This window comes from Tiliqua scincoides, chromosome 1 (genome assembly GCF_035046505.1).
Source record: "Tiliqua scincoides isolate rTilSci1 chromosome 1, rTilSci1.hap2, whole genome shotgun sequence".
Taxonomy (NCBI): Eukaryota; Metazoa; Chordata; class Lepidosauria; order Squamata; family Scincidae; genus Tiliqua; species Tiliqua scincoides.
In genome coordinates, this window is record NC_089821.1 from 82,295,371 (window position 1) to 82,317,872 (window position 22,502).

The 22,502-nt window shown below is 47.5% G+C and overlaps 1 protein-coding gene across 3 annotated transcripts; it reads left to right on the plus strand.

The window, feature by feature from the left end:
* Positions 1–4,494: 4,494 nt before the first annotated feature.
* On the plus strand, positions 4,495–12,706 carry C1QL2 (complement C1q like 2). 3 transcript variants are annotated; one of them, XM_066639326.1, is made up of 3 exons: positions 4,516–4,905; positions 4,954–5,202; positions 12,527–12,706. In XM_066639326.1, exons 1-3 carry the CDS (start codon positions 4,516–4,518, stop codon positions 12,704–12,706), a joined length of 819 nt encoding a protein of 272 aa, XP_066495423.1. The 3 variants fall into 3 exon arrangements, with proteins under 3 accessions (XP_066495439.1, XP_066495423.1, XP_066495431.1); XM_066639334.1 differs by having other exon boundaries at positions 4,516–4,862; positions 4,935–5,202; XM_066639342.1 differs by having other exon boundaries at positions 4,495–5,202.
* The last annotated feature ends 9,796 nt before the right edge of the window (positions 12,707–22,502 follow it).

Below are 22,502 nucleotides of genomic sequence, written 5' to 3' on the forward strand. Positions count from 1 at the left end.
GCAATAGTACTAAACCTTTGTTGCTATAAATAGTATCAGAAAATTATTATTTTAATGAGATCAGTTGGCTTGAAAGTTGGCCCTGTAGTTAATCTACAACAGAGACCCAGCTTTGGCTCTGGGAGACTGAAGTCACCCAGTAAAGATTGCATTGCACCCAGCAATTGAAAAGTGCACAAAGAATTACATGTTGTGGTCACTGTGCTTCTTATTCCCTTTTTGCAAAGGTCACTGTACATATGTTGAGCTGTACACTCTTCTCTCCTTAAAAGTACTTTCACTATACAGATGTTCATGTTTCCAGACTGCACATATTAAGACCATCCCTCTAAAAGCCTTGGTATGGGTAGGTCCCAGAATGGGGGGTGGCGGAAAGAGAACTGACAGCTCAATCCTGTGAATGTCTGCTCAGAAGTAAGTCCCATTGTATTCAATGAGATTTACTCCTAGGAAAGTGTGTATAGAATTGCAGCCGCCTCTCTCTCTCGGGAGGCAAGGTTTACCTCCCAATGGGTACACTGCTTGGAGCTTCTGCTTGGAGCCTCTGTATGGAGCTTTGGAAAACAGAAGTCCAGAAGTGCCCCCTTTCTCGAGAGTGCTCCTGCAGGCTTTAATGGAAAGGTTCTTCAGAACCCTTGGAGGGCAAGGCTTGGCTCAAGAAGAGGCACCCTCCTCTGTTTGAGATCCATTGCCTGATGGGTAGGGCACCCCTACATTTTCAAGGCATGTTAATTAGACACTGCCTTTTATAGTGGATCTGTTTTTGGCTGATTCTATAAATTACTGTGGATTCCTTCTGTCCTATTTACCAGAAGAAGATGGTAAAAATTGTGGGGAAAGTAGAAAAACAGGTGAAATATCAGAGAGTTGCTCACAGCATGCAACTAAAGCCTGAGGTGCTAAACCTCACCATGTGACACTAGAACCTCTTAAACATTTTCATTGCTGGCTTACCACTGTACTGATGCTGTATAACGTTGTTATTAAATGTTATTTATTCTACTTTATAATGCTACACAACTTTAACCTGATGGTATTTGTGGTGATTTAAGGGATGAACATGGAATGGCTTTGGAATGAATAGGAATTTTCCCCATTGAAACTGATGTCATAATTGTCCTAATTATCCAGATTTTTGCAATTTTCGCAACTGTTTGTGGGTTAAGTATGGCTACAAAGGGAAAGCCGTATATGCTTCTAAACTAGCCGATATGCCTTTAGCAAGCAACTCCATGAAAACAAATGAGCCCATCAAATATCTTGTCTGAAGCAGAGATGCTAGATCAGTGATGTCAAGTTTCACACAGAGGGCTGAAGTTAGCATTCTTGCTGCCTGCTGAGGACCGGAAGTGACATCATTAAGCAGAAAGTGACATCTTTAAGCAGATGATGGCCAGAAATAAGCACTTTGTTGCCACACAGAAACTCATTAGCTTCAAATGACTGAGGAGAAAATGTGTAAACTTTATTCATAATTTCAAGATATGAGAGAGCCCAATTATCATGCTGGGAGAACCCAGTTATAATGGGGGTTAGATAAATTGCATCCAGGGGCTGCATTTGGCCCTCAGGTCTTATGTTTGATACTCCTGTGCTAGATCTCTTTAATATCCCTGCAGTTTCTCATAGTGACAATCAACATTGTCCACTTTTGGTGTGTCAATGGGAACAGTGTTAAACATCAGTTTCCATCAAGACAGTGGAACACTTTGCTTGATGAAAATGTTAGATTTGGCTATGAATACATTATTAACCCATCCATTAATTCTGGAGCAATACCGCGGTCCATTGCCTGAAGCTGGAAGGCAAATTGGAGGGGATGAAGGCCTACAGCAGTGTTTCTCAAACTGTGGGTTGGGACCCACTAGGTGGGTTGCCAGCCAATTTCAGATGGGTCCCCATTCATTTCAATATTTTATTCTTAATAGATTAGGCTTGATGCTACCATGGTATGTGACTGCATTTGGGGAAATGTTACAGACCTGTGCTTTTAACAAGCTACTATATATATTCTTCTAACAATGATAGTAGATGGAGTAAGTTCTGGGTAAATGTGGATAGGATTGCAGCCTAGGATTGTTAAAAATGTTCCTGCTTGATGATGTCACTTCCAGTCATGACATGACTTCTGGTGGGTCCTGACATATTCTCATTCTAAAAAGTGGGTCCTGGTGCTAAATGTGTGAGAACCACTAGTCTACAGCTCTCAAACAGGACTGGTTCAGAAAGTGGCTGGTTTAGCCAACATGTTTTGACCACATGATCATCTGCATTCATCTCTGTAATCACCTGAAGAATGGGCCACCAGAAATGAAAGTCCAGCTGGTATTTTCACCCACTGCAGTGCTTTCCAAGGAAGTGGCTTGGCAGCACCTTGGGCCACCAGCCATCAGATCAGCAGTGAGAAACCAAGTGGTCTCCACTTGTGAGTGAGACTGCTTATAAGTGTGTTCTGCAGTCACTTCTTGTCTGCATCCATGCTTCCTTTTTAGAGGGGCCAGACAGGGAAATCTGCGCCCCTAAAGTACCATTCACAAACACCTTGCTCCATCCAATCACATACCTGGCAGCGAATGGAAAGGTGGAAAGGAATGGAGGGATGCTCTTGTGCATGAGGATCAGAGCTCAGGCGGGCTTGTCCCCAAGCACACACCCCTGACATCATTTTTTCTGGCGATCCCTTCCAGAGGGGCAGCGGTGTGGTGGCCAGGGTGACTGGCACCACTTGACAGTCTCGTCCATTGATTTCAGCCCGAACTTTCCGATGTCCTCACCTGATGGGAGGCACCTGATGAAGGCGAGCTGCAGTCCAGCAAAACTGCCGTGGAAGGAAAGGCGTCCACCTTTCAGGGGCATCAACACTACCCAGAGTAGGACGGTGGCCCGGCCGTGAGAAACAAAGAGCCAAGGGCGGAAGAATCCCCCGACAGGCTTCTGCCCAGGAGAGCTCAACGCGAGGGCCTTCGAGGGCACCTGCTGCTGCAATCCTATCCACACTTTCCTGGGAGTAGGCTCCATTGACTATAATGGGACTTACCTCTGAATAGACAGGTATAGTTGGACGCCAAGGCTACAGTCCTATTCACACTTTCCTGGGAGTAGGCTCTATTGACTATAATGGGACTGACTTCTGAGTAGACAGGCATAGGCTTGGCATCGCGGACCGCTGCGCACCCCACTTGGGGAGGAAGCCCCTTCAGCGGGGGGGGGGGGGCAGACGGAGGGTGGTGCTCGCAGGCAAAGCCGGGAGAAAGGCTTCGCTTTGCCCAGGCACTGAGCAGGCAGCGCCATCCCAGTGGACCCGAAGACTGGGAAGTCAGGAGGCCGGGGGGACAGCGCACGTCGAAGCGCAGTAGCAGCAGCAGCAGCAGCCGTGGCGCGCCCCGTCTAGGTGGCTGCGGAAAGGAAGCCGTGCCCACGACCCAACGCGGCGTCGCCAGAGCCAGCCTGAGGTGGCACAGCGCCAGCGAGAGTCGGCAGTGAAAGCGGGAGAAGCCGGCGACCCTGCTGCTGCTCCAGCTCCCGTCCCCGCACAGCCAGCCAGGAGTCTGTGGGGAGGGGGGACTTCAGTGCTGCCACCCCCGCCTGCTCCTGCGGCCCCGCTGCCCCGCACCTCTGCTCCGGGAGACCCTCCCGTCTGCTGCCCCTCCCTTGGCAATGACCTTGGTTGCTGCTGCTGCTGCTGCTGCTTCTCGCCTCCGCGCCCGGCTGGACCCAGGCGACCCTCCTGCCTCGACGTGCGCCGCCAAGTAGAGGCGCCGCCGGCCTCCCGTCTCTGGGGCTCCTCCGCCTGGAAGGGAGGGAAGGGGCACGGCGAGCCCGCCCTCGAAAGAAGAGCAGCGGAAGAAGAAGGCGAGCGCCCGTCGAAGCAGAAGGGCGAGCGGGGTCCGGGGACGAGGGCAAGACGGGGAACGCCACGCCGCTGGCGGGAGGGGCAGCCACGCCACCTGGAGAAGCGCCAGCACCTCTGCCGGAGGGGACGGACGCAGGATGCTGGAGGGAGCGCGCTAGTGGCCAGTGAGTGTGGGGGTGTGTGGGGGTTGGAGGCAGACGCTCTGCAGCCCCCCCGGGGGAGGGCAACTGGGAAGGGGAGAGCCGGAGAGCCCGCGCTGTCCTCTACGTCAGGCTCGTCCAGGGGCTCCCCCTCCAGAGGGATGGACGGCACCTCCTCCTCCTTCTTCTCCACCCCCGCTGCTCCGCCTGCCGCGGCAGCTCAGTGAGGCCAGCGTGAGCAGAGGCGGAGGCTGCCCCGCGGGGGAGCGTCCCTGAAGAGTGCCTCGACGGGGCGGGGGGAGCCTCGTCGGCCCCGAGCGGGGGGCCGTGCGGCTGAGTGGCGGGGCACCGCTGCCGCTGCAGCCGATCCCCTGGTTCTGCCCCCAGCGCAGGCAGGCAGGCAGCGCGCCGTCGAGAGGAAGCACCATTACTTCGCCCGGCAAGGAGGACCTGTTGGCGCTCGCCGCGCGGCTCTGGCACAGGAGGAGGCGGCTGCTGGCCGCCGCCGGCATCGCCCTGGCCATGGGCCTCGTGCTGCTCATCGCCGTGCCGCTCCTGGTGCAGGCGCCGGCCCCGAGCAGGGCGCACTACGAGATGATGGGCACCTGCCGCATGATCTGCGACCCCTACAGCGCTAGCAGCGCCGCCGGACCCTCCGGGCGCCCCGCGGGGGGCAGCAGCACCGCCGCCCTCGAAGCCCTGCAGGAGCTGAGCGCCAACCCTCCGCCGCCCTTCGTCCCGGGCCCCAAGGGCGACCCCGGGCGGCCGGGCAAGCCGGGGCCCAGGGGACCCCCGGGGGAGCCGGGTCCGCCGGGCCCCCGAGGGCCGCCGGGGGAGAGGGGCGACTCGGGCAAGCCGGGGCTGCCGGGGCTGACGCTGCCCGGGATCGGGCCCCCGGGAGCCGCCACCACGGTGGGGGCGGGCGTGGGGGGCAGCAGCAGCCCTCCGCCGGGGGGCGAGGTAACGGGCGCGCTGAGCGCGGCGTTCAGCGGCCCCAAGATCGCCTTCTACGTGGGCCTGAAGAGCCCCCACGAGGGCTACGAGGTGCTCAAGTTCGACGACGTGGTCACCAACCTGGGCAACCACTACGAGCCCACCACCGGCAAGTTCACCTGCCAGGTGCGCGGCATCTACTTCTTCACCTACCACATCCTCATGCGGGGCGGCGACGGCACCAGCATGTGGGCGGACCTCTGCAAGAACGGGCAGGTGAGTGGGGGGGGGGAGCAGGCAGCCGGGAAGCCCACCCTCTAGAAAGACTTTTGCCCAGGGGGGACTGAACCCTGGAATAGGGGCTGTTGCATGGTTTCAGAGACCAAGCCTAAGCATGTCTACTCAGAAGTAAGCTCCATTAGAGTCAATGGGGCTTACTCCTAGGAAAGTGTGGGAGTCAATCTCATTGAACACAATGGAACTTACTTCTGAGTAGATATGCCTAGGATTGGGCAGTCTTCCATGCATGTTCATCACTTGTGGGGTGACTGGGGCATCACAGATGCATCCAGAGAGGCAGAACTTTTCTGTCATTCAGTGGATTACTCAACACCATTTTTTCCAGTGGATTACTCAATCTTGAGTCATCAGATCAGGTGATGGTACCTTATTAGGTGAATGAGATGCTAGCCTAAAGAAGGTACCCCCATTTCCATGAGGAATCCTCCTCCCAAAGTCAGGACCCCCAAATGGGAGAATTCCATAAAGGATCCTGAGAGCCCTGCTGAAGGGTGGTGGTGTCCCATTTTACTCACTTTCCCCTCATTTTAACCAATATTCTCCCTTTTCACAACTTTGCTATCCCTTTTATCTCCCCTGATCTGTCATCTGTAATAGAACTTGTAGATGAAGATCTTGAGATTCATCTGGGTAAATACCTGGGTTTTGAACATTACTAATAAAACTTTGCTCCCAGTGGGTTTGGGAATACAGTCCATGGAAGGTCTAAGGAAGGCTGCCCAAATTCATTGTCCCTCATCACCATGCCATCTCCCTGCATCCTGAAGATAGGCTGGCAAAGTGTGGAACACAGAAATTTACCCTGTGTATGGAGGAGTTGTGGTGCGGTTGTAGACCACCTGCTTTGCAAGCAAATTGTCTAGGTTCAATCATTTTCAGGTAGGGTAGATAAAAAGTCTGAAGAAGATGGAGAGCCCCAGCCAATCAGTGCCAACAGGACTATGCTAGATGGGTCGATGTTTTGACATGGTGTCAAGCAGTTTCCTAAGGTCTGGAGCCCTGGATTCCAAAGGGAGATATCAACAGATCCTTCATTAGACAGAACTTCCTTTCACATTCTCACTGACATTTCTAGCAAGTCCATGGGGTTCCAGGCAGTAAATCCATTGGAGACAATTGGGACAGATACATGGTGGGTCTGGAAAGAGTTAAATGTCTTCTCTCCAAATTACCAGGAGAGGAGGGCAGGAGAGGAGGGCTGTTGAGGATTGGTGTGCCGAACTTGTGTGTGTGTAAGATGTAGCTTGATCTTAAGGAAAAAAATCTAATGAGGGTTAATGTGGGACCTGTAGAATGTAGACCTCATTTATGGGGTGGGGGAAGCTATGCATTTTTTGTACCTGTTCAGATTGAAGGAGTTGAGTGCAGGAATTCACCAATGCTTGAATTACACTGGAAAAGGCAAACCCACAAGCCTGAATGCCCCAGATTTAGGGAATCACCCCCAGTGGCTTTTGAGAGTAGTAGCAAAGTGGGGAGGGGACATCACAAAAAGGTAAGGGGTTGGACCCCCCTGGTCCCCTGTATCTGAACACTGAAATTCACCAAGTGTGGAGAATCTTAAACCCCATTTATTGCTCTTTGCGTTGAGCACCTCTTCGGGTTGAAGATTTCATCCTTCAAGGGGACAGTGAAACTCAGGCCCTCTGTTCCAACTCCTTCCTGTGGTGGTGGTAGAAACCTAAGGCTGCATTCCTACACATTTGTTTCTCAGAACAAGCCCCACTGAATGCAATGGGACTTATTTATGAGTCAATATGGATCGGATTGCACTGTATGTCTTGTTTCACCACCTGTAGAATATTACTTTAGAGAACAACCTGAGTTTCTGCTTCCCAGTCTGGGAGATTTCACTCTAAGGAAGTCCCCATTTGGGTGGGCTAATTCTGTGGCTGCATTTTAATAAAAGGTTTTATAATTTCTACTTGTAGAAGTTTTACAGCTTCTACTGTAGCATCCCTTTTTCTACTGCATGTTTGTGACTTTAAGATGTGTCACCCTCATGTGGAAATGTTTGTTAAATTGTGAGTCTCCTAGCTTGCCCTCTTCTTGTCCTCTGGTGGCATGTTCAAGCCTTGCTCTTGCCACCCAGAATGGCTCCAACGTTGGGGGGGGGGGCAACTGACATAGTGTGGTCAGGCACCCTGCAAAACTTAGTGCTGTGCGCCCCTCCCCTGGAATGCCACTGAATGGGAGAAGAGAGGCCTGGATCCTGTTGTTAAGCTCTCCATGGAATTGTTAGTTCCAAGAGTCAGGACCAGTCCATGAATGTGTGTTCATTGCTTGATGAATGCAGTGTGTATGAAATGGCCAATACAGAAATGAGAGCGTTTCTCAGACCATGTTTGCATATCATTTGATGATACCCAAACCTATTCATGGGGGCAGCTCACACATTCAGCTGAGAATTGTCAACACATGTGACACCTGTGACATTTGCCAGGAGAAGGAACCCCTTAGGGTTCCCATTCTGCTGACTGCAACATCTCCAAGCAGCTACTCCATGGATTGCCATCTTCATGTTATCTCTCTGTGGCTATTGCTGGCGGTTGCTAGTGGGGTGTGTAGAGGTTCAGAGCCTGGTGGTAACAATCCATGGGAAAAGGAATTGTAGAACTGGTCACCAGGAGAGAGATCACCCACCATTTCAGGTTACATCTCCATGATGATGAATGTAAGTTGTTCCCCTGTCTTAAGTGAAATGAGGAGAGTGATGAATACGCATGCATCAATCAACACCTAGGTACCTAAAGGAAGAGGCCATATGTCACATGCAGCTCATGCTGCATCATGTGGGAAATTTGTTCCCTTGCCTGACAGTAAGCCTCCATTGCCCTGATAGGTCTACATGAACCTGTGCCTCAATTTGGCTGGTGGAAGTCTGAGTAGACCTGGATTGAGGCCAGGAAGGGGGATAGAATATTGGTGGAACTGCCTCCCCACTCTATCCACCCCGGCCCATTGCCCACCCCCATGCCCACTTTCCAGTGCCAGGGCTTTTCCGGATGCCACTGACGCGTGGCCGCTCACCACTTGCAGCAGCAACCCAGTTGCGTAGAATGGTGGGTCGGGTTTTGCGACTGCCTTAATGCACACTGCACTGCTGGAATGAGAGTCCTGGCAGTGCAGTGGGCCCATAGGACTGGGCTGTTAGACAGTGAAGTCCGTGACTAGGAGGGGCAGTTCATCAGTTTTTTTCCTCCTTTGCAACCCACCAGGTGGAGACCCTAAGATAATAAATATAATGAGATGTGTGTCTGATAAGGTGTGATAATATAGCTTTTTTAAAATAAAAAAATAAAAATGGAAGCCTGGAACCTGTCCCTAGATCTAGCATGCTAGTGCACTGAAATTGCAATCTTGAATCCCTTTGCCCAGCATCCAGATCCTTTATCTGGTGTTCTTATTCCAAGGCAGGTCACAATCTTATAGGACAGGGGTGTCCAAAGTTTTTGGCAGGAGGGCCACATCATCTCTCTGACACTGTATCGGGGGCCAGGGGGAAAAAAAGAATTAATTTACATTTAAAATTTGAATACATTTACATAAGTATACATAAATGAATATATTAAAGTGAACTTATATGAATGAATGAAGGTCTTGCAATAGCTCAAGGCCTATAAAAGGCCTTGCACAAAGCAAGGCTGGCCTTTCCTTTGTTGCTGCTACTGCATCACAGACGTGAAACAGCAAGCAGTGGAGGAAGCCCTCATCACATAGCTCACGCGAGAGGTCAAACAGTGAGGTCTCCCTCACGCTGACAGCAGTTGCGTCGGGCCAGTGCAGGCTCCAGCAAATCTCCGGAGGGCCAGAGGCTCATTGGAGACTGGGGGCTCTCTGAGGGCCGCATTGAGAGGCCTTGAGGGCTGCATGTGGCCCCAGGGCTGGGGTTTGGGCACCCCTGTTATAGAAGAACAATGCCTATTTGACACCAAGCAGCTTCGCTTCTAGTAAATCAGATATCCATTATGCCTACCTAGGATTATCACCAGGAAATCAAAGGTTAGAAATGTAACCCTGGAAACAAATTTGGTAACTTGGCTCCAGTGACCCACTGTCTAGGGCTGCTGTGTACCTTTTTCACATAAGTCTCCTATTTGCATTTGGGGAAGTGTCTCAGCAGATGAAATCTGACATCTATTGTCGGCTAACCTTGTAGCACCCAGAGAAACAAGATGGGGGCCCAAAGGAGGATGGGAACAAGGGGGCAGTAACTTTGGCCTTGGTTTCCTGAAAAGGGAGAGAAAACAGTTCATGGAAATAAACTGAGCTTTGTAGAATGGATTGTGCCACTGACCAAATGTGGGGGTGCGGCATGTGAAGAGACGGGGAGGGGAGAAATCTGGAAAACAAGCCATGAAGAGGAAAAGGGGACAGCCGGGGTTTGAAGGAAGGAGAACAGAGCTAAACAAAGATGAGTTCAAGAAAGATGGTGGGTCAAATGGCAAGTTATGAAGCAGCAGTGCTCAGCCTAATGATGGTCTCAACATGTGCTGTAGCATTTGCAAGACTGATGGCAATGACAAAAAGCTCAGTGTTGTGGTAGCACCTTGTTGGTACCACATTAAAGCAATCCCTTATGGGGTCATTGAAAAAGGACATTAAATGTTTGGGTTAAGGAAGGAAATGAAATTGAATGGGAGAAGGAAGGAAAAGACATCTGAAAGAGAAGTCAGAAGAATGGAGGAAAGGAGAAACTGAGTAGCTGAAGGGGTGGGGAACCATGAAAAGTCTAAGGAAGGGCTGAAGAGGAGGTTGATGAGAGGGTACAGGCTGGTATGACAAAAAGGCCATCATATGGATCTGTTTGGCAGTCAAACAAAGTGCCCCTAGAAGTCAGGATATCTCCATCATCAGGGGTTTGAAAAGACAGTCGGAATAGGCATCTGTCTGCAAGGATTCGAGTGCCAAGAATATTTCCAGTCAAGGAGGTTAAACTATGTGTCGCTTACTGTCAGGTTCAATGTTCTTAGTCAGTGTTCTTCTTTAATGAATGAGAAAAAGGAAAAAGAAAAGGAGAGGGGATCATGGTGGAAAGGACATTTAAGACAGGGTAAGAGAGAGTAGGAGAAATGGGCTCTCATTTTGGGGGAGGGGATGGGGGAATCCTTTCAAATAGACCAGGACCACTGGCGTCGCAAGGAGGGTGCGGGGGGTACAGGCTGCACCAGGTGACGCGCTGGGTGGGGGTGATGTGCCCTGGGGGGAGGATGTGCTAACATTGCAGGGTTAGGAGCTAGCATGTCAAACCATACACCATTAGATGTGGAATGGCTGGCGGAATGCATTGCAAAACACTGAATTGAAATAGCTCCTTTCGTTCAAAAGTTATGGCCAAAAAACTGGAAGGAAAAATGCATGGAGCCCTATGGAAAGTGAAAGTGAGCCGTATCGTGCGTTTACTCGTGATTAGGCATACTTGCCATAGTCCATCGGAAAAGGCAGGCTGAGAGGAATCCAATGACACCAGAATGGTCCTGATTCAATGAATGCAGCCCCCCAAAACACCTGAGAAGCTCTCCCCTCCCAGCTGCCCGAAACAAAGCCACGTGGCCGCGTTTACTCATGAGTAGGCAGACTTGCCTTAGTCAAGGCAGGTTGAGAGGCTCCAAGGATGGTCAGAATGGTCCTCATCCAATGAGTGCAGCCCCCCCAAAACACCGGAAAAGGAGGTTCCTCCTTCCCAGCTGCCTCCCTCCCAGTCTATGGAGCCCTATGGAAAGCAAGGCAGCCTCACAGTCACATTTACTCATGAGTAGGCAGACGTGCCTTGGCTGGTGGTCAGGCCAGGCAAAGGAAAATGTGAGGACAGCAGAAGGGTCCTGATCTGATGGAACTGCTCCAGAAGGCAGCCTCCCCCCCCCCCTAAAAAGAACAAAAAAGAGGCTTGAATGGTAAGGGGAAAGTTTTCTATTTTGCACTTGTGAAGCCAGCTGGGTCTTTATTCTGATGTGCCTGAAATAGAAGAACTTTAAACTGGGCACTGGGAGGGCTGAAGAGCTCACTGATTCTTTTTGGGGGGTTGTTAATGCAGGCAGACTACAGAGTAAGCTCCATTGACCACTATGGGACTTACTTCAGAGTAGACATGCATAGGGTTGGGCTCACAGGCTGCAATCCTACCCACACTTTCCTGAGAGTAAGCCCCATTGACCACAATAGGACTTACTTCAGAGTAGATTCACTTGGTGGAACAAGACTGGCTCCCCCTTATTTAATTATTTTATTTCAATTTAATTATTTACAATTATTTATTTTAATTTGCTTGATGATGTCACTTCTGGCCATGACATCACTTCCAATGTGTCCTGGACAGATTGTCATTCTAAAAAGTGGGTCCCAGTGCTAAAAGTTTGAGAACTGCTGCAATAAGGTGTTAGTAAGTTGACACGGGTTTGTGTGTGATAGAGACTCTACAAGTTTTCAAATCAGAATTTGCAGGAATAAGACCATCATGTTATATATCAATCAATGTGTAATTTCATGCAGAATGCAATTAAACAAACCACACTGAAATATCTGTGTTCTATCAAAAGGTACAGCCAAAAAACTAGTGGGGGCGGGGCAATGGTACATCACCATGTCCACTTGGGACGGTGCCCCACCCGTTACATGGGGTGACGCACAGGCCTCCTGCACCGGGTGATGCGAATCCTAGTGACGCCACTGGCCAGGACGAAAGGGAGTGGGAGGTGGAGATACACGTAAAATGGGAGGTGGGAATTAGAGCAAATGAGGTAGGTTACTATGAAAGGAGAATCAGCATGGGGTGATTGTAATGTGAATGAGTGGTGAATGAATGGTAGTGAATTGTTGTGAGCCTCCCACTAAGAAATGTCACTGGTCTTTTTTAAACACTTTCCTTGAGACTTTGGACTTGTCTTGAGCTGCCTTAGATGATTCATTTGAGGAGGTAGCTCTGCATTCATTATAGACATCAGAAAATAACCCAGGGATGTGTGGAATGCCCCTACATCACTTCACTGTCAAAAGAACATTCTTTTGGCTTCCCCAGGTGTGTGGCTAGTAGAGGAATGCCCAAATTTGCTTCATTTGCACTTTTGGAGCAATCTGGGAAGCAATTCCAGCTGGTACATAGAAGGAAAGTGGACATTTGGGGAAGGGAATATAGCAGGCTACTTGGAAGGAGTACAGTGGCATGAAAGGTAGAGAGACAGGATTGACCATGTATGTGTGAGTGAGACAGAAATGCAATGTATGGAAGGATGGCTTGTGGGCAGGGCATGAAGTCTCCAAGGACCTGAATCCATCTTCCCTCTTGACACGACGTGCTTTGCAGGTACGGGCCAGTGCGATTGCTCAGGACGCAGACCAGAATTATGACTACGCCAGCAACAGTGTGGTGCTGCACCTGGACTCAGGGGATGAGGTGTACGTCAAACTGGACGGAGGCAAAGCCCATGGCGGCAATAACAATAAGTACAGCACTTTCTCTGGCTTCCTTTTATACCCTGATTGACAACGCCGAGCACAGAAGGTGTGGTCCATCGCCTGATCTCTGTCACGCCTTTCCTGGGGTCTGCTCTTCAGGTCACTTTACGCTTCATTCTAAATAAACTGTATGTTTCATCAAGTGCAGTGTGTGAAGGAGAAACATACAACTTCTTCCTTCCAGCCATTGGTGTATCTTTTCTCTCTGTCCTCTTGTTTGTTACACTATGAGATGATTAGGGTTGAAAGCATTAACTGATGAATCAACACCATTAATTGATCTGTTCATTTCTCACACATTTAAAGGTGGATTTTCATTCTTCCTATCTCTGGTGAGAATGGCAGTTCAGCACTGGTGGAACTGTTGTTGTCTTGTCTATAGAACACTCCCTTGGTTCAGGCTGCATACCTGAGATGATTTTCAGGAACAGTATAATATTTGCCTGTTTTGTTTTGCCCTGAGAACATGTAAGCATCATTAATAAGTCACCTCGAAATGTTTCAGAGCGGAGATATAATGTCTGCAATCCTATACACATCTATGTGGGAGTAGACCCCATTGAAATCAAAAGTTTTTACTTCCAAATAATCACATATAGGATTGCATTGCACAATACTGATCTTAACCAGTCTGCAAGATATAAAATATCATCTTATATCTACCTGTTGAGATCAAGTCTCACGGCTAACTCTCCTTAGTCGCAAGTAGCTCACTCATTCCTATCTGTGACTGAACCTGCAGTATCAGATGGAGGTGTTTTGCCATTAGCTACAGTCTCGCCTTTGATTAAACAAGGAGCTGAAAACAAGGTACAAAAAATGCCAATCCATACGAACACCATCCATAGGTCTAAATCCTACCGGCCCAAACATATACTTATGTGTATAGTTTCATACACAGTTATGTGTATGAAAGATGTCATGGTAAAAACCACAATACACTACTGAGTGTGGATGAATCCTAGCACTTTATTGCTCTTTATGTATCATTATGGCTTTTAGTAAGAATCTGGAGAATAGGACAGGATTATTGTGAAACTGCACTGGCTTTCCCTATGCTGCTTTGTATGTAGGGGATTCGAGTATAATCATTTTGATTTATGTACTGATAGCTCAAATATTTCTTTACTTTTTTCCTTCCACCCATGTGCAATGCGATACTTGTGAGGGTGACAATGTTGTTAAAATGTTTAAGTCTTTAAAGCAAATGAATGAACAAAAGAAAAAAAATCACATTAAATTATCTTTTTTGACAGTGGTTTTCTAGTGTGTGTTTCTTCCCGTGTTGCCTAAGGGAGAACAGCTGGAGAATGCGGAGTGGGGCTTCTTTAACCCCTTAGGATATCGATGCTTGTTTTACGAAACCATTTCCTTGCCCTTCTGCCTTCTCTTTCTCTCTTCTGATAACATAGTATCAGCCGGATGGCAGGGTTTGTACATAGGGGAATCCTGACTCACTGTTCAGGTGGCAAGGCTGGATAAACCAGACTCTATGATTTCTTGACTATTGTGTAGATCCAGACACAAGACAGCCCAGCTGAATGGTTCTTACTGCACTTTGGACAAAGAAATATGTGGGAGAGAGCAACTGTGGAATGTCTGGCTGAAAAGTCTGGGTTTTGCTTTCCTGACTCCCTTAAATAAAAGAAAATGAAGAATCCATTAAAAGGTATACGAGATCACCTGACCCAAGATCTACTGGCTCCTGAAGTGTCATGCCTAATTCTGTTCCCCCTTATCTGATCATGTGCTAGTCTCTGCTCCTCCCACTCCCTGGGTTGGAATAGCAACAGGGAGACAAAAGAAAAGTTTCATGTGTAAAGGAGAGAGGAGTGATGGACTAGAGCAAGCATTTTCAACTAAAGTGCTGTGGCACATTGGTGTGCCACGAATAGTCCACAGGTGTGCCACAGGAATTTGGGGGAAGGTCATTTATTAGTAGGACCAATGGGGGATGTGAACCCCCACAGGCAGCCTGGTGTGCCTTGTCAATTGTAAAAAACCTGATGGTGTGCCTTGACTGTTTTAGTGTCTTATCAGTGTGCCGTAAAATAAAAAAAGGTTGAAAATCACTGGATTAGAGTACTTCCAACTACAGAGAATGGAGGGAGGGTGAGGAGGAGGGACAGTGGAGGTGAGTGAGCAGGTAGAGGTGGGCATCCCCCTGCCATTCTGCTGCCTTAGGAAATTGCCTCAATTGGCCTCATGGATGAGCCTGTCTAACCTCACCTCTTGGTCTATCCTTCCAGGCTGGAGAACAAAGTCACAATAATATGATTCAAAATGGAAAATGGTGGCCCAGCCAGTGACTCACTATTGCAATGGGAACCAGCTAGATTCATTCATTCATTCAGCCAGCAGTCCCATGCTCAGTTCTCAGAAGTAAGTCCTCAATGGGACTTCCTTCTGAGAAGACATACATAGGATTGTGCAGTGGGTCTCTTTTTGGATCATCTACTAGTGGAAGGAATTCGGGTGTTCTACGATCCATAGGCATGAAAAGGGAAAAAGGCATAGTTCACCAGCTTGTTCTCCTATCAGAATTTATGACAGATGATAGTTTTTAGCTGGTATGTTTTCCATCCAGCATGCACACAGAAAAGCAATGCAAAGGAGCCTATTTTGGAAATGATTTAAGTTCTGCTATGGAATGTATTGATGTTTTCTTTTCATTTTATTAAAGAACCTGTTAATAACCCCCTCAGAACATCTCTTGGAAGCAGTTCTGTTCTTGCAGGATTATAAGTTGATACAACTTCTGTACAAAAAATGTAGATCTGGGTGTGCACAGTCAAAGGAAATGGAAAGAGAAAGTAGAAAGTTACATTGGTTGATGGGCTTCATTAAAGGGGAGAAATAGGGGGCAGGGCCAAAAAGTGGGAGAGGAGAGACCCTCAGCAGCTGATAGGAAAACACTTTATTGTGGTAAATCCTATTTATTGTGTGTGATCCTACTACCTCTTGAGAGTTCCTCCTTTCCTGTTTTTCTCAGCTTAAACTTGGAGCTTTTCCAAACAATCTGTTCCTAATGAAACGTACAAATGTGCAGGGTTTATTCATTAATTGTGTGAGTTCCTGAGCTGCTCCTCTAGGTAGCACTTATCTTATCAGGATGTATTTTCTTAGGTCTTTCTCCAACCACAATATTTTGTTGCAGTTTTCCTTCTTGGATAATGCATCAGTTATGATTGCAAATGCAAATATATGACATTATTCATACATTTTCCTTTTCCTGTCTTCTCTGCTATGCAAGAGACCCCTGAGTTGTGATCAGTGTTGGACACAGATCTAGCCAATGACTGCTTCTTCCAGTTTCAAAGGGAGAGCCTACAACTGCCTTTTTGACCAGTATGCCTGTGGATGAGTTGAAACTTTCCTACAAGTTCTAATTTCATTTTCAACCTAGTTGCAGTGTGCTGGTGTGCACAGGGTTTAACAACAATGGTTGTTGTTCCACTGTTGTAAAGAGTTCCACTGTTGTAAAGAGGGCTTCGGCAGTGTGCTGTGTGCACTGGCACCAGCCATTTGGAATGCAGTGAGGCAGCTGGTGGCAGAGCAGGATGCCTGCCACTGGATCCACAAAGGTAGGTGCAACAGTGGTGGGGGCAGAGGGAAGATTGGGGGTGTTCCCAGGTGGGGTGGAGGACAGAGAGGGAGGTGGAACAGGGGTGGTATTGGCAGCACTCATATGCTAACCAGTCTGTCTTACTGACAGCCTTTGTTACACACCTCGGATTTACACCTGCAAAACAGCAGGCATAGATCTGAGGATTCCCATGGTGGCAGTGGAAGCTTTCCCCAGGGTAAGTCAATAAAAGATGCTGAAGGACTTGGAACCATGGCATCTCTTGGAAACCTCAATTTTAATTTTTTCCCCACAGAAAACGTTCCACATAACTTGAAAGATTGTGTTGTGAATGCTAGCTTGTCCTACTATTTTCCTGGCCCAAAGGGCTGTCTGAGTCAGCTCAGTGTTGACGAGGCATTGAAGGGCAATGGAAATAGTTGCCTTTTCAAGCACAGGAAACCTTTTCACTCACTCTGTTTAAATAATTGCGTGTATTGCAGTTATTAAAGCAGTTTCATGGGATTGAACTTCCTAGTTGAGATTCACAAAGCTCCAAATGGGCAACCACAGGATGTAGTGATGGCCATTAGCTTGGATAGCTTTGAAAAGGGGATAGACAAATCCAAGGAGGAGAAGTGTACCACTGACTACTAACCATGATGGTTATATGAAGCCTCCATATTCAGAGGCAGTATACCAGTTGTTGGGGAGGGCAATAGCAGGGAAGTCCTATTGCCCTCATGACCTCTTTGTGGTGTTCCCTGAGGTATTTGGTTGGCCACTACCAAATGAAAAACAAAATGCTGGACTTGATAGATTTTTCATATGATCCAGTAAAACTCTTCTTAGGTTCTTAAGTTTTCAGCCTTACTTATACTATTTTGAAATTTTAAAATCCAACATTGCATAACTTCGAACTGGAAGTCCGACATGAACAAACGATTGCTTCTTCACTAATTTGCTTCTGTTACTACTCTTGCTTCTTGACCAACAGCCCAATGTTCCATAACTCCCTGAGTGGCAATGTAGAGGTGCCAACATGGTGCCTGCAGCATACCACAAAGGAATTTTGGCTTTTGGAGTCTTCCTTGGGGTAAGGGAAAATTTGTTCTCTTGCCCCAGGCTGGACTGGACTGGACTGCTGCTGGACTGGTGGGTCTATGCAGACTGCACCTGCAATGAACTCCCTGCCTCAACTCCATTCCGCCCACCCCCCACCTCCCTCCCATCCCCTGTGCAGACTTACCAGTGAAGGTGTCTGGAGTCTGCTATCATGCAGAGCTGGCTCCTTGCCACTTGTGGTGGTGGCGATTCTGGCACTCCCATGTGTTGTGACAGCTGTTGTGACAGCTGGAAAGTGCCTAGCACTGCCAGAATGCTTGTTACGATGGTGCTAGGCATCTTTAGGATTGGGCCATCATTCTCATTTAGAAAAATACTTAGACAGTTTGTCACTTTATCATTGACTTGAATACTAGGTACTGATGTGTCCACGTCTATGAAATTCAAATTTGAATCCAGCATTCAAAATTCAGAATTCCAGCCCTGGTGCCCCCATTGGCATATGCTTGGGTGAAATAACTCATTGCTGAGTGTGTATGGTACGGTTTGACCAAGATTACTCTCTCTTCCTCCCTAAGCTGGTGAGTTACTTTCTATTTCAAATTATTCCTATCACTGGCTGAGTCCTTCAACTGATGAAAATGGGTTGCTTTGTTAAGTCTGTTATGCTTATTTGCAGCATCTGAATAGCTAGTTTCTTTCTTTCTTTCTTTCTTTCTTTCTTTCTTTCTTTCTTTCTTTCTTTCTTTCTTTCTTTCTTTCTTTCTTTCTTTCTTTCTTTCTTTCTTTCTTTCTTTCTTTCTTTCTTTCTTTCTTTCTTTCTTTCTTTCTTTCTTTCTTTCTTTCTTTCTTTCTTTCTTGTCCCCTTTTAGAATTCACATTAGGTGTCACTCATCATTAATGCCTTTTGAGAGGTAGTGGTAAAGGAATTAGCTCATATGTCGTTGTAATGGAAATGGACCATATGAATACAGGCTTCTTGGATCATGGGACAAGACCTGGTTTCGTGTAGCTAAGAGACAAATCAGTGCTTCCCCAGAGTGATTCCTGCCTCTGAACTCACTAAGTGGCCTTAGGCAGGTCGCTTCCTCTCAGTCTCAGCTGCAATATCGGGATACTAATACTTACTTAACTTACAGGGTTCTTAGGATGCCATGCAGATAATAAATGGGATGGTGCTTTCCGCTCTCAGAACTGCTGTACAAATACTAAGTATCATTAGACCAGGTCTGTAAGGAGAACTTGAGAAATGATCTGTTGATAAGTTTGAGAGATGTCAAATTGTGTAACTGATGGGAGGAAGACTTGGGTTGTCAAAAAGAGCTTATTGGGGAGGTCAATTCAGGAGTCAAGAAGAAACTGTTTGATCAGTCTAACAGCTCAACCCTACTCCCTGCCACTCCACAGCATGCAGCCATGCCAATGGAGCGTGTGCTGCATGCTGAGAGGAGCGGGTCAGATGGCCAGTAATAGGGAAGTAAAAAACTTTTTTTAACCTCCCAACAGGCCTCTTGATCATGTATGAGTTTCCTCAGATCTACACCAGCTATTTTGCTGATATAAGTCCAAGTAGAGGAAGGGGTGGGGGCAGGTTGGAAAATCAGGGCTAGGATTTGGTGAAAGCTTTTGCTGCTGAGATCCAACCCCTCCAGCCCACTCCATGCCTCTACCCTCCTCTTCCTGCCTACTCTCCACCCCCTATGCTGCCTTATTATAACCTGGGTTAGCCATTCGATTGCACAGAAAACTGCTGGTTGTTTCCACTGGTGGCTCCTTCACACTTGACAGTGACAGACCATTTATGGAGGCACCACTGCAGTTTCAGTCATAACTCCATGATGAGATAGGGCTAAAAGAGCTGCATCTATCATAATGTTCTGGGTTCAAAGACAGACAAAACAAAATGCTTACACGAGTGCCTCTTTGTAGGAAGTGCTACACAATAATTACCATTGCTGCATCAGTGACCTATATCTGTGAAGAGGACCTAGCAGAGATGTATTATCCCATTCATGGATGCATTCAGGAACTGTAACAGATCCATAAAGAAGTGCTCACTAGATTGCTTTCTAAAGGCCCATCAGTAAACTCTTGTGATGATGTCAAAAGTGGAGATAAAAGGACTGCACACTGAGACAGGGACAGGAAACCAATTTCAGAGGATGGTCAGTGTCTGGGAACAGGGGAAACTTGCTTGATGAAGAGAGGCTAATTAGCAACTAGTCATCACTTAAAGTTTAAAGATTGGAGATCCTCAAAGAAGTATATACAGCAAGTTCATGAAAGTTAGGAAGAGGGCATGTGAAGCATCTTGATGAAAGAGTGTCCTGTCTGTTCGTTCTTTAGGCAGTGCTGAGACCGGAACTGGCCAATGATGACTTTGTTTCTTTGTGTATTCTTTGTGTGTCTCTGGGCATATCCCTTTGCAAAATGCAAAATGGGAAAGCAAAATGTTGAAAGTTGCTTGCTTTGGGATGCCCAGTGAATGTTCACTACTGAGCCAGGATCAAAATCCAAGGGTTGAAAGAAAGTGAATGCTCTACTTTTGGACCTCTTCTTGGTGATCAAACACATATGGTAAAGTGTGGGAGATACTACATTTGCATGAGCATATCCCTTTGGCTACATGGAATGTTTGCATTGCACTTTATGTATTTACTGGATTTATATCCCCCCCCCCCATTTTTCACTGTGGAACTCAGAGGTTCATGAGGTTCTCAGTTGGTCATCTATCCTGGCCAGACTTCAACTTGCTCTACTTCAGTATCCTGCTGCATCTGGTGCTCTCAAACCATGCCTTTGGCCCTAGCATGGACATTTGCAAGTGCAAGTTCAGAAACCTTCCATGTTTCCTTAAGCATGTGGGAATTTCTTCTGTTCCAACAGCCACTCACTCCAAGTCCCACACACTTGAATGTTATATCATCTCATCCAGCCCTGAGTGCACATTTTTTTTCTGATCCCACTGGAGTCCTTTCCTGACTGAGAATAACTTGTCCATACTCAGGTTATTGGAATCAAGTGGCTCATAGAGTTTCTCTCCTCCAAAACCCCTGTTTGGGGTTCTGCAAATTGTTGGGTCCTGGCACTCACAATTTATGCAGCCTCCTTACGGACATGGTGGACAAAAGGAGAAGGTTTGTCCTGAAACTGCACCTCACAAATCCCCTCCTGCAGGGGAGGATGGACGCACTCTATCCTAACCACCTAGAACATGCGCCAACATGCTGAACGAACTCTGGTATCCTGTTGATCGCCCTGTCTGCCGGGTGTGGTGGGAGACTCAGGTTTGAGAGCCCCAAATGAAGCATAATTGCTATGGATGTGCAATCCCCACCAGGTTTCTAATCCTTTCTGACTTATTCCTCTCCTCCCTGTGACAAGATGGAGCTTAGACACAAAGCTCTCAGTTTAAATTTCAAAAAATTAAAATTGACATGCGGCAGCATTACTGGGAGCCGGGAGGAATTCTAAGGAGGTGCTTTGCGTGTTGCTTTATCCTTTTGCATTAAGGAGCAATTTGTACTTCTAACAAAAGACCCAACCATTCCCCCTTGGCAAAAGGGCAATGAAGATACCTTGCAAGGGAATTGCTGTTCACAACACTTAAACAAATTTGAATCTTAGATTCTCAAATCTGTATTCCCCGGTGGAGCTTGTGCCTTGCAATTCAAATGCATGGCTGGCGGTGAGTGCCTGCCAAGGTGTCAGTGGTTAAGCGGATGATGGATTGATGAGGCAATGGGAAGACACAGGCTAGCGATGGCACTTTGCCCCGACAGTGATCTATGTATCTGCACATTATCAATGTCAGAAGGAGGCTTGAACCACCTTTGCCAGACATCTCATTTTCTACTGATTGCCCGTGCACTAATTATCAGGCTGGCTTACACCCTCAGGAAGGAAACAAAAATGCTTGTTGCCACTCTAGCAACAGTTTACACAATCAATCCTTTGGTTCCTTGTTGCTTTCCTCCATTCTTTACAGAAGCTCTTTGTGATCACATTAGGAAGGACGCAGTTGGCTCTCTCTTGACACCGGCTGAAGTGGCAATTATGGGCGGGACAATTGCTGTGTGGCCTTTGTGCTCATGTGTGTGTACTCCCCCTCCCTCTCTCCAAGTTCTTTGCCCAACAGAGATAGAGCAAATTTGTGTATGTAGACATGGTTGGATTTAAACACAAATTTTGGACAAAAGGGATAGAGTGTAAAGAGGAATGGGAAGTACAGTATGGGGAGTGAAGGCAGAGGCTAGAGATGGAGGAGTTATTTGGAACTCATGAATGACTCCTTGGATGCCTATCCAAGCCTACTTTGGGTTTTGATCTTTCAAAAGACATTGTCAATTCACCTCTAAATGTTGGCATCCTTCAGTCTCGGAAGACTGTGGTATTGCGCTCCGAATGGTGGGTCTGGAGCGCTGTCCCCTCCAGTGCACGAAGCCTGGGAAAAGTAGGTATGGAGGACAGGCTGTTACCCATGCAGCAAATCCCCCCCTGTCCACGTCACTGAAATGGTCCAATGGAAAGGCAGAAGCGAATACGGTTGGTTCCAGCGGCGTCGCAGGAGTTGCCAGAACGTGACTGTGTTCAGCCATGAACTGCCTCAGGGACTCTGGCTCCGGATTTTGCCTCGAGGTTGACTCCTGAAGCCTTTTTCATAACTGAATGTAGCCACAAGGCAGTGGAGGTTTGGGATCAGAGTTTTCCTTCTCTCAGATGAACTGCCTTCCCAGGCTAAGGAGTCTCATCTACCCAGTGGCTGTTTAGTCGCCTCTTACGACAAGTACAGCCAAACTGAGGGCCTATTCTTGTCCCCAGCCCCCAGGGGATGGGGGCTCTAAATGACACTCATGAAATAACTTGCTTTTGAAAAAAAGAGTCAATGGATCTCGGGTAGCCAAGTTGAGCTCCTGATTCTAGATATGCAATGCATTGGATAGAATGCATATGGCTCACCTGACTGTAAGCATTAGATATTATTGCAGGAGGATCTGTGTGTCTTGGTTGCACAATTCAAGAAAAAAAAAGTGGATTTGTTTGTGATACAAAAGGCTAGTGATCCCTTTGGCAACTGTTTGCATGAAGCAGAAAGCATTGTTCAAAGGTCCTCCAGACAATGTATGATGGAGAGCTGACTTTCTTTGCAGTTCTGTGTGTGAAAGGGGTGGTGATCAATTCAAGCATTTCCCAT

Coding starts and splice junctions, on each gene's coding strand:
- C1QL2 (XM_066639342.1), top strand. CDS start 4,516: ATGGGCCTCGTGCTGCTCATCGCCGTGCCGCTCCTGGTGCAGGCGCCG. Junction 5,203..12,526: donor ACCTCTGCAAGAACGGGCAG/GTGAGTGGGGGG, acceptor CGTGCTTTGCAG/GTACGGGCCAGTGCGATTGC.